Source organism: Cornus florida, unplaced genomic scaffold, assembly GCF_030987335.1.
Source record: "Cornus florida cultivar Cherokee Brave unplaced genomic scaffold, ASM3098733v1 CherokeeBrave_3.0.0_Hap2_Chr05, whole genome shotgun sequence".
NCBI classification, from domain to species: domain Eukaryota; kingdom Viridiplantae; phylum Streptophyta; class Magnoliopsida; order Cornales; family Cornaceae; genus Cornus; species Cornus florida.
This window is the reverse complement of record NW_026775575.1, coordinates 79,105,128-79,116,461: the sequence shown is the minus strand read 5'-3', so window position 1 is coordinate 79,116,461 and position 11,334 is coordinate 79,105,128. Positions and strand designations below refer to the sequence as shown.

Genomic DNA, 11,334 nt, shown 5'->3' with positions numbered 1-11,334 from the left:
TCTTCATCTGCATTACTGAGTAACGCTCTATATCCAATGTCTTGAAAGACCTGACCAAGAAAGCATCTTTGGGCATAGAATTGCACTCCTGTTGCAGAATAGGCACTGGGTAATACAGATTTATTCGAACTGTGTGCATAACACAGATATTAACGCATGTATAATATGTACAGTTCAAATAAATCTGATCCACGATACGCTGAGCGCATGCATTCAATACTTCTTCCTCTTTTGACATGGTTGTAGAACAAAAGTGAGAATAGCAGATGGGCTTACCTACTTTGTGACACTGTCCCATCTTTAAGCAGTTCATTCGTTTGTATACCTTAAGTTAATGCAAATGGCCATCACGTGTTTGTAGACATTATTGACTTTATCTGGTAGCACTGGAAATTTAATGGAAGTTAAAGAGTGCTTACTTCCACACTGAAAAATCTTTACGGAATCATTGACAACGCAATATCCATTTAATACATTTACTTAGATGAGATCGAAATGCAATACTCTAACATCATTAAATTCAAAATGTAATGCATTTATATAGTTGTTTCATAATCAAATTCAAAATTGAAAAGAAATAATAAAAGAGTTATTTAAGACCGTAAGATGACTGTGGTTGGTGTTAGGTATGCTAAATATGACGGTCAAAATTTCGGTCCTGCAATGAAATCTCTCAGATAATGCAGAAGCTGACAAAACTAACCTTTGTCCAGTATTGGTTAAAAAGTATTTTCTTTGTTCTATATTAGTTGTTTGTTTCAAAAACTTTGACTCATTATTACCTTTAATTTTTGAGTCATTTTAGGTTATTTTTAGTCATATTCTTTTTATATACTTATATATTACCTCTATTTTAATTTTTTTTTTTCTTATTTAGTACTCACACATACATACCTTCACTGAAACTCGAACTCCTGACATCCCTTTGAGAAGTAATGGCCTGGTACCGTTAAAACACTGGCCCATTAGTACCTATATTCCATATTAGATGTTTACTTCTATAACTTAACTCACAAAAATTGTGATTCAAAATTTTTTAAAGTGGACAATTAATATAAGACGGATATAATAGTATTAACATAGAATTAAGCAATCAAATATTTTATTATAAAGTTTGAAAGATTGGAATGCAATCAAACCATTATAAATATGATTACTAGAGATCACTAATAAAATTCAAAGGTGACACTGAATAGAGAAGAGAACAAAGTTCAACGGTGTTCTTACAAGCCCTATATAGTTTTACAACACAAAACTCAATGTCAAGCCCGCACAGGTACAACATTTCCTTATTGGGCTAGATCTCTCCCAGAAAGGTTGCTTCAAATATTAAATTTAGCGCTAGTGGGCTGACTAAAAGTCACTCAAACCAATGTCTCTGAGTTTTACAAGCAACCTCTTTTTTCTTTTTTTTTTTATTTTTATTTTTTGTTAATTATTTTTAAAAGACGCACTCACACACCAATTATATATATACTGACTTGAACCATCAACCGTCTATTTTGGAAAGCGATGAAGTATTGACAGAGAGGGTGTAACTTAAATATATAAATTATTTAACACGCCCCCTCGCATGTAATTTCTTTTGGTTCAACACGTATTTTTAAAATTTTTTAATTAGATATATTTTCCAATAAATTAAGACTACTGCATCTTTTTCAAAACAACACTAATAAAAGATGCACGAGTATATTTTCCAATAAATTAAGACTCTAGCTTAATGTGAGTTATGCATACAAGGACACATCATCCAAATCCTTATTTCAAGACCTTGTTTCTTCATGTGTAATGTGAATTAGGTATGTAAGTATGAACGCAGGCAACCATAAATGCATATCCATGTACTGCATAATTGTCAGCTGGTGGACTTGGCATCCCACAAATTCGGACATAGAATAAAGCAGCCATTATGATTTATGAGACAATTTTGGCAAATTTTATCAATAGATTGCTCATCACTTTGGGCACAATGGGTTAGAACTTACCTTGTCAGTGGAAGATGCATTTGTCTACTGAAGACACCACAACATTGCATTTGGAACTGATCTCATTTGGTTTTCCCACACCATCCCCGAACACAACTTCATAGTCTCGGTTGCAATTCACCATAAACTTCCCACTTATGATCGCAAGCCAGTTGCTTATTGGCACACCCCCAATTTTTGTTGTCTTCGTTTTACGTATCCAGATTCACAATAATCATATATTTTTTTCCAATGCCGTTTTGTTTCCCCCATTTGGAACTTTATACAAACACGTTGTGCATTTTACACTCGTCCATCTTCTTGGGCCGAATACGTAGATTGGGCTTGTCAATTATAGAAGGAGAAGGAAACTATGGCTTGAAGCACTGGTTTGCAGTACTTGGATGGAGCGAAACCGAAGATACTTCAAAGGTTCTTTGCTCCCTTCAAATGTTGTGCTCAATCCAACTCTTGCCTCTGTTCCAGAGAAATTGATGTGCTTCTCTGTCCAAGATTCAAGTTATGCTAGACGTATAGCAGTGGAATGGGATCTTCCAGGTCCATTTATCCGGCCATCGCCAACGCCACCCTACTGATCTCGCCGGCGATCTTAACTCACCAATGCCACCTCCTACACCACCGGATTTGAATACTAACTGCCACAACGGTTGTCTTTTAAGAGATGGGGTAAGCTTAGGCTTTTGCCATTTTTTGTATCTAATGGCCCAAAATTGGGTCTATACATTCTCCAATTTTGGGACCAATCTTAAAATCTATAAAATTTGGGCTAAGTTTAGGCTTCCTTGTAACAGGCTTTTGCCATTTTTTTTTCGGTATCTCATGGCCCAAAATTGGGTTTATACACTCTCCAAATTTTTTTTTTTTTTTTTTTTTTGGTATCTCATGGCCCCACATTCGAGGACCAATCTTAAAATATACGGTATATCTATGATCACAGGACATCACTTTTTAAGAAACAATCTGTGGTTTTACAACAACACAAAAGTGAATGCAAAGCCTACGCATAGATACAACATTTTCTTATTGGGCTGGACCGCTCGCAGAAAGGTTGGTTCAAATTCAATAGAAGGTGGTACATCCTGGTGCTATTGGGCTGATTAAAACTTAGTAAAGCCCACTGTATGTAGAGTTTTACAAACCAGTGTTCCCACAAGACCTATACTAGTATCTATGAAATTTGGGGTCTACAAGATGGACAGACAATTTAGGCCTAAAATCACTAATGTGGATGCATGTTTCTTGTCATTTTAGACTCATAACACAAATATCATGGCAAACTATAGAATAGTTCGCTCTGTAGCGTATTCCTAGAGGTCGAGAGTTTGAATTCTCTCAGGACCACAATTAAGAAATTTTCCCCATGCATATGGGACTATGTTAGGAGGAGCGGGTTATACATGTGTCTGGTGATGGATTATGAAGTTTTTCATGTCTCTCTATCCAACTCAAGAAAATTAGGTATTTGCAATATGACGATATCTTGGACCCTTTTATTCATGGTCAGATAAACTAATTTCGTTGCAGGAACGGAGCCATATTGGGGCCCGGGGGGCCAGTGGAAGGTTCCTCAACGACCCCACATGCAACTCTAAAGCGGGCACAACTTAAAAGGCCATTCTGATTCTTATTCTCTTCAAAAATTCGTTGATCTGCTTTAGTTTGTATACTAGAGAACTAAGAAACAGATTTTCTGATTTCTATAGTTTTAGCTTATGTCAAACTTGAATTTATGTTGTTGTTTGGATTAGAGGTTGGACACATATTGAAGTATTGTCCCAAAAAAAAAAAAAAAAAATAGAAAAAAAGGTATGTAAATCAGATGGACATGCTAGATCACATTATGCATAACACAAAAACTAGTTGATTATTAAAGGTGTAGAAATATACATATAATAATAAATAAAAAATTAAAATTAAAAATGTGCTAAAAGTCATCACCACGTAACGTGAGAAACACATTAAACAAGGAGGTGGGGCAACTCGAAATTTGGGCTCATCAATTTTTTTTTTTTTTTTTTTGCACCAACGAACAGTTTAACCATTAAAAGAACAGGAAGAACATTCGGGAAAGAGAGCATCCAACAGCCACTTAGGCCAAATGCTCCACTCAAAATCACCACATTCAGCTAAAAGAGTTTTCTTGCTTAAAACATGAGCTACAACATTTCCTCGACGAGGAACCCAAGCAAGGGAAGACCCCGCACAAACCTTAAGAAGAGACTTAAAATCATTAAAAATAACCATTAAAGCCTCAACAGATGCATGAAAATTCAGAACTGATTTGCAATCACCCTCCACAATCATATCTTTATACCCCCAGTGTTTAACAAGCAACAACGATTCACGAAGAATTAGACCTTCAGCCAAAGAAGGGCAACTTTCATTCTAAAGAAAAACTGAAGCCACCTTAATGGGATGCACGAGATGGTTTCTGAGAATCATACCTCCCCCACGAGTCTTCCGAGCCGAGTTGAAGGCCGCATCAAAGTTAAGTTTGAAAAATCCAGTTGCCGGCGCCGTCCATAACTGAGGCAGAACAAAAGAAGGAGAAGATGGAGGTGACAACAGTTGATTTTGCCGAGAAATCTCTTGAAACTCTTGAAAAGCAATATGAGCTTTTTGAGCAGCATCAAAGGGATCCCAACGTTTTTGTTTAAAAATGAGATCATTTCTGCATTTCCAAATGGTCTAACAGAGAAAGGCAGCTAAGCTGATACAATCATCTGGAGCTTCAGTCAAGGTCCAGTTTGCACAAAGATCCAACCACCTTTTAGGCCAAAAAGAAGAAAAATCAGCATTGAAATCCAGTCTAACCGGGCTAAGTTTCCAAACCATGCAAGCAAAGGGACAGGTGCATAGAAGGTGATCAACCGTCTCAACCTCCAATTCACAAAATAGGCAACAAGACCTGTCAAAAACGCCACGTAAGAAAAACAGATTATTCACCGGAATGCGCTCATAATTACACTGCCAGAGGAAAAGTTTGATTTTCTGATGAGCACGAATTTTCCACACCTGATTCCACAAACCACTACGAACGGGATCAAAACTACAACCATCAAGAGGAACAAACCGAGGCTTGGGAAAAAAAACAGATAATGTAATATAGTAGGCACTTTTAACCGAAAACTTGCCATCCTTGGAGGGACCCCAAATCTTGCAATTAGCCTCCCCGATTGAACTAAGGGGAATTTGTAAAATAAAAGACTGATCCCGAAGATTAAAATATTGAGAAACTAAATCGGACTTCCATTTGTAAGAGGAATGATTAATAAGGTCTGCAACAGAAGAAAAAGTGGCAGCCAAATTCTTTGAAGTAACAGAGAAGTTTGAAGTGGCAGGAAGCCAGTTGTCCTTCCAACAATTGACCTTGGATCCGTCCCCAATATGCCATCGCATACCTTTTTGAATAATCTCTCTTGCCGAAAGAATGCTCTTCCAGACCCAAGAAGCACCGGATTTGTGAGGAGCATCAACAAAGTTACAATTTTTAAAGTATTTCGATTTGAAGGATTTAAAGCGTAAAGTGTCATCTCCGGTTTCCATTCGCCATGTAAGTTTTGCTAAAAGGGCCAAATTGAAGGCCTCAACATTCTTGAAACCAAGTCCACCTTCATTCTTAGATTTACAAAGGGTGTCACAACTGATCCATTTAATCTTATTAGATTTTGCTTCACCACTCCACCAGAAGTTGAGGAGATTACTAGTGAGCTTTTTGCAATTTTGCTTCGGAAGTTTAAAACATTACATAGACAAGGTTGGGAGAGCCGAGAGAACCGATTTCACCATCATTTCTCTGTCGGCGTTCGACAACAATGGACCTTTAAGCAACTTAGTTTTAGAAGCAACCCTATCTAAGATAAAGTTGAGAGTTGTGACCTTGGACCTGCCTATAAAGGAAGGCAACCCAAGGTATCTATGACCCCAATCAACATTCTGGAAACCCAAGGTTTGACGATAGGTATCTTTAAGGGTTGAAGGAGAATTAGGAGAAAAGTATAAACAAGATTTGTCTAGATTTACTAACTGGCCTGTTAAAGCTTCATAGCGGTTGAGAACCGATTTAATACATTGCACTTTAGAATTTGCAGCTTTACAAAAAAGAAGGGCGTTATCGGCAAAGAGTAAGTGAGAAATTGGAGGGCAACTGTGATACCCCTCGGATCCGAGACACCGGTTGATCAGGCCCAGGCCCAAACCCGAGGGATATCAAACAATTAAGGTATTTTAAATCGAATACGGAATACAAAATGAATTTAAGAAACAATAGTTTAAGCTGAAAGAAATCTAAAATATAAAATCCTTTAATATTAAATATACTTACATCCCAATAATCCAAAACCTCCATAAGTTAACAACTCGGGAATCCATCTCTAGTGGACCCCTAATAAAAATCCCAAACTGAAATAAAAGTAAACTGAAGATAAAATCCAAATCAAATATCTGGAAGGAAGTCCTAAATCGTCGGTAGAATGGAAGATCGTCTTTGCTCAGCACGAACAAGCTCAAGCCTGGAACTGACGTACACCTGAAAAATAGGAGTGGGTCAGGCCTACGAACAAGTTCTAACCAACTACAATCCAAACGGAGACTCGATATGCATATACACTCTAACCAACTCAATAATAACTATATAAGTCATGTATATATATATATATCCACACTATGGACTCTCGCTGGACTATGATACTGGTCTCAACCTGAGTAGAAGATAACATGCAAAACGCACCTGAGTGGGCATGACTACCTAAGCCTAACAGGGTACACCACAACCAGCATAGGCAGCTACGCGTCCTACTGTATATACGCTCCCTAACCATTGACCCCGAGACTCAAGCTCATGTCACGGTACCATAATAATATATTTAAAATCCGTTCATAACCATCCATAATAAATCTAGTAAGTCGTTCAGTTTATTCAACTGCACAGACTTAACATAGATAACCAGTAATCCAGCGAGTCATCAGCTTGTGCAGCTTCTTTGACTTAGCATAAATATAAGTAGGATTTAATTATAATCCATTCCCTTATTCCAATTCAGGTTGGATTTAGTATTTTGTAACAAAACCATTCCTAGTATATCACCTTTCCATATCGGTGCATACAATCCATCCGTCCAGAAGTTAATAATACAAATCACAAATGTAAATACCAACAAATTCACAATAAGCAGAGTCAAAATATTAAATTGAACATGCTTACTTTACCCCATTATGCAGTTATCCAAGAATTTCTAATACAGCCAACATATGTATAAGTAATTCATCCATTATAAGCATATAATCATTCTGTAATTTAACATGCTTACTCCAGTAACTGATAACTCTTATCATGAGATATATCAATCAATTCCATATTGAACAAATAACAAATAGATAAGCTATCATGCTTATATCGAATTACAAATGCAGAATTCTTCAACACCTGAGATTATACAAAATCCGTTTCCCCGTTCCTTATTCCATGACAAGTATAATATTAATTATATTAATTATCATGCTTGTCTACTATTTATCAGTACAGAATTAAACAAATTGCCATTCATAGAGAATAATTAACCCGAGGTTTAGAAATATTAAAATCCTCCACAATTGAATTAACAACAGTTTTATCCATTATTAACTACTGTTCAAGCTATGAACATCTATGGTTCATTATGCATTAAAACCACTCTCTGAAGTTCAACAAGGCTTAGAACATCTCTAAACACTCCAATACAGCTTCCAACAGAATCTAAAAACGTGAAAATCCAAGCCCCGTAGCCAAAACCGTCGCAGAAAAACCACAACTGGAACCCAACTGAAAGAGCCTGCTCTTCTAAGAAGAGCCTGCTCTTCTTTGCTAGGAGCCGGCTCTCCTAGTCTTGGAGCCGGCTCCAAGACCTCCAAGAGCCGACTCTTGGTCTCTAAGAGCCTACTCTTCATTCCAAGAGCCTGCTCCTTCAACCTGTGAGCCGTCTCTCTTCTCTGTTCTTCATCTCTTTCACGTCCGGCGATTTTCCGACGAACTGTTCTTCATCCCTAGGGTTCCTAAGTGTTTTAATTAGATTCCAGTATGCTAAAGAAATAATTAAATTCCTTACTCACTCAACGACATTAATTATACATCAATTATGCCACAAGGAATTTAAACCGAGATAATTTCCATTCATGAACACCAACTGTTTTAGCAAATCAACCTTGCAACTAAATTACTTCTAGTGTTTCTCCAACATGTTATAGAACTACTAAAATTCATTATTCATCAATTTATATGAATTAAAACAGAATCTACACCAGAAAGAATTTAAAACAAAAACAATAGACAGTATATAAACACGTCCAGTTTGTAAGCATCTAACCATGGAACACAGTTTAATTTTAATCCTTATTAAATCCTGGAGTTGTATTAAACGTGCAAAGAACACGAGTCAACGGGATAGAGTTAAGATTAGAACTTGCCTGTGAGATTCGGTTCAAAAAAATCTTATTGTTTTTCTTCTAAGCTTTTCCGTCTCTGTTCTCTCCCAGACTTCTCTACGTCTCTCTGTTTTAGTATGCCATGAATAGGGTTTTCAAACCCTAAATCAAACATAATACCTATATTTATGGGTTTACGCCAAAACCTTAGTTTAACTAAACCCTAAACTGAAAACTTGGCCCATGGAAAACCTAATTAATGTTTAATTCTATCGGCTACCTACATGACCTCTAAAAACCTAATTTAATAAAACACATCTAACGTAATTTAAATTAATACAACCATGCAATAAAAATCAATTTAACAAAATAAAACAAGTACAAACAATTTAGGACACAATTAAGTCAATTAAAATAAAAGAAAATCCAAGTAAATAAACAAATAAAATAAATAAGCAAACACAAACAAATCATTAAATAATTCACCTAATTAATTCACAATTAAATCAAACAAATTTCACAATAAAACAAAGCAAAACACACTTAAACAATTAAATAAATTCCAGGATTATCCTTTTAAAATTAGGGGTACTACAACAACCCCGACCCATTTTCAGCCCCAAAAGTTTTTTCCTTATCGAACATTCATGAAAGAGTAGGGATAAACTTCAGTACAAAAAAGGAATAAAAATGGTGAAAGGGGATCGCCCTGCCGTAAGCCTCTGGAAGGGGTAAGGTAATCTCCTTTTTCGCCCTTTAGAACACTAAGTATGAAACAGTGCTAATGCATTCCATAATCAAGTTAACCCATCGTGAATGAAAGCCCAGCAAACTCATGAACTTGCATAGAAAAGACCAATTCACCCTACCATAAGCCTTTGCCATATCCAATTTAACCGCCATAGAACAAGAATCCCCATGTTTTTTCGATTTGAGAACATGTAAAAGGTCATGAGCAATCACAATGTTATCATGAATTAGGCGGTTAGGGACGAAAGCGCTCTGGGATTCGCTAATAAGAAGTGGAAGAAAAGGTTTCTGTCGATTGGAAAGGGCTTTTGAAAAAATCTTATAAGCCACATTGCAGAGTGCAATTGGACAAAAATCCATCATTGAAGTAGGGTGAGAAACTTTGGGGATCAGAACTAGGTTGGTGGAGTTGAGACCTATGGGAAAGAAACTGCCTTCCAGAAAGGAATTGAAACCTTTAACCAGATCCACCCTAAGCACAGCCCAGTTCATCTGAAAAAATAGAGGAGTGAACCCGTCCAGGCCGGGAGCTTTATAAGGCCCATACTTGCCACGGCCAACTAAAGCTCATCGCTGGTCCCCTCGCCCAACAGCTCGCAATTCATTGCTGGAGTCACTTTAGGCGTCACCAAATTCCAAAATGGTAAATCATCAAAACATAGACCTACTGCAAAAAGATTTTGGAAATAGTCTTCAGCAACCGTGCGGGTATCATCTTTAGAATCCCACCACTGACCACATTGATCTTCAATCCCAAAAATCTCATTTTTCCTTCTGCGGATTTGTGTTTTGCGGTGAAAATTTTTTGTATTCTTGTCCCCATGGTTCGACCAGCCAATCCGTGATTTCTGCAGCCAAAAAAGTTCTTCTTCCCTCCAAGCGTTGCCCAACTCTTGTTCCAACTGAAAGCACAAACCTTTGTCAAAATCAGCCTCTTGTTCTTTAAGACGCTTCAGCTTCTGCTCAAGATCGTTTATCTTGACCTTACCATTATTGCATTTTCCTCTTTGCCGAGATTTAAGATTGGCCTTGCAGAGAGTTAATTTTTACTGGATACCCTGAAGTGGAGGGCCAGGAAAATGGACATCCTACGACTGTGTGATAAAAGGCTTAAATTCCTCTTCTTTCACCCATCGAGCATCAAAATGAAAAGATCGTGGAATATGAGAGATAGAATCATTGAGACACAACAGTATAGCATTATGATCCGATCCTTGGACAGTGAGATTGTGAAGCATACATCGGGGGAAAAACTGAGACCATGCTGGTGTGCAAAGGGCTCTATCAAGTCTAGTAAGAATGAGCTTATTGGATTCCCTTTTGTTTCGCCAGGTGAAAGGAAACTTAAAGCGAATATCCAACAACTTACAATCCTCAAGAAAGTGTTTAAATTCTTTAAGCATTCAGCCTTGCTTAAGACGACCACCGCGTTTCTTATCACAGTGAAACACTGCATTAAAGTCACCCATCAGTAGCTACTGAGGGCCAAGTTGAAACATAAGACTGTGAATATATCTCCATTGATAAGCCATTTCCTTTTCTGTACAAGACCTATACACCCCTGTGAAAAACTAAGGGCTATCACCTTTGCCACCAATTACTTTACAAGTGATCTGAAAAGCCGAGAAGTCGAGAATCAAAATTTGTAATTCTTTAGAGTATAAATGAGCCACACCACCTGACCTAACCACCAACGAAACCTCAAAAACATCATAGGACCCCAATAAAAGTCGAACTTTTTCCACTCGATCCCGGGCATTCTTTGTTTTAGACAGAAAAATTAAAGGCAGAGAATGAAGGTTAACAAACCTTCTCAACTGGGAAACTGTCAGGGGGTTCCCCAAACCCTGACAAATCCACACCAGAACTTTCATTGGATAAATGGGAAGAGGTTGTACCAGCTGAAATCATAAAATCTGAGGAGGGGGACGTTACTCTGGAATGTTTTGGGTCTGACTCTGCAAATACTTTTGGAGTTTCTATTTGCCTCTTTCTCGGTGATGGTGTGTTAACTGAGCCATGCTCTGTCTGCATCTTTGTTTTTCTCTTCTATGAACGATGACTAGGAATTTTAGCGATGAAAGAAACTGAACAAGAGGACTTGTTAACAGGGGAAACAAAGCCTGGGGTATGTGAATTAGCTGGGACAGACTCCTGTAAGTTAAGAACGGAGTGCGTGAAACCCGGCTGAATAGATGGA

At 37.4% G+C, this 11,334-nt stretch overlaps 1 protein-coding gene across 1 annotated transcript; it reads right to left on the bottom strand.

The window, feature by feature from the left end:
- Positions 1 to 4,019: 4,019 nt before the first annotated feature.
- Positions 4,020 to 9,626, bottom strand: LOC132309531 (uncharacterized). Its single transcript, XM_059807828.1, has 4 exons — positions 9,249 to 9,626; positions 4,753 to 5,696; positions 4,430 to 4,656; positions 4,020 to 4,342 (listed from the first exon to the last, which is right to left on the bottom strand). The coding sequence occupies exons 1-4, from the start codon at positions 9,624 to 9,626 to the stop codon at positions 4,020 to 4,022; spliced, it is 1,872 nt and encodes a 623-aa protein (XP_059663811.1).
- Positions 9,627 to 11,334: the final 1,708 nt, after the last annotated feature.

Excerpts from the sequence above, each read along its gene's own strand:
- LOC132309531 (XM_059807828.1), bottom strand. The coding sequence starts at position 9,626 with ATGAACTGGGCTGTGCTTAGGGTGGATCTGGTTAAAGGTTTCAATTCC. Across the intron at positions 5,697-9,248 it reads TGGCAAAGGCTTATGGTAGG|CTCACTAGTAATCTCCTCAA; the intron begins GTGAATTGGTCT and ends AATTGCAAAAAG. Across the intron at positions 4,343-4,429 it reads TCGGAAGACTCGTGGGGGAG|GTCTAATTCTTCGTGAATCG; the intron begins GTATGATTCTCA and ends CTTTGGCTGAAG.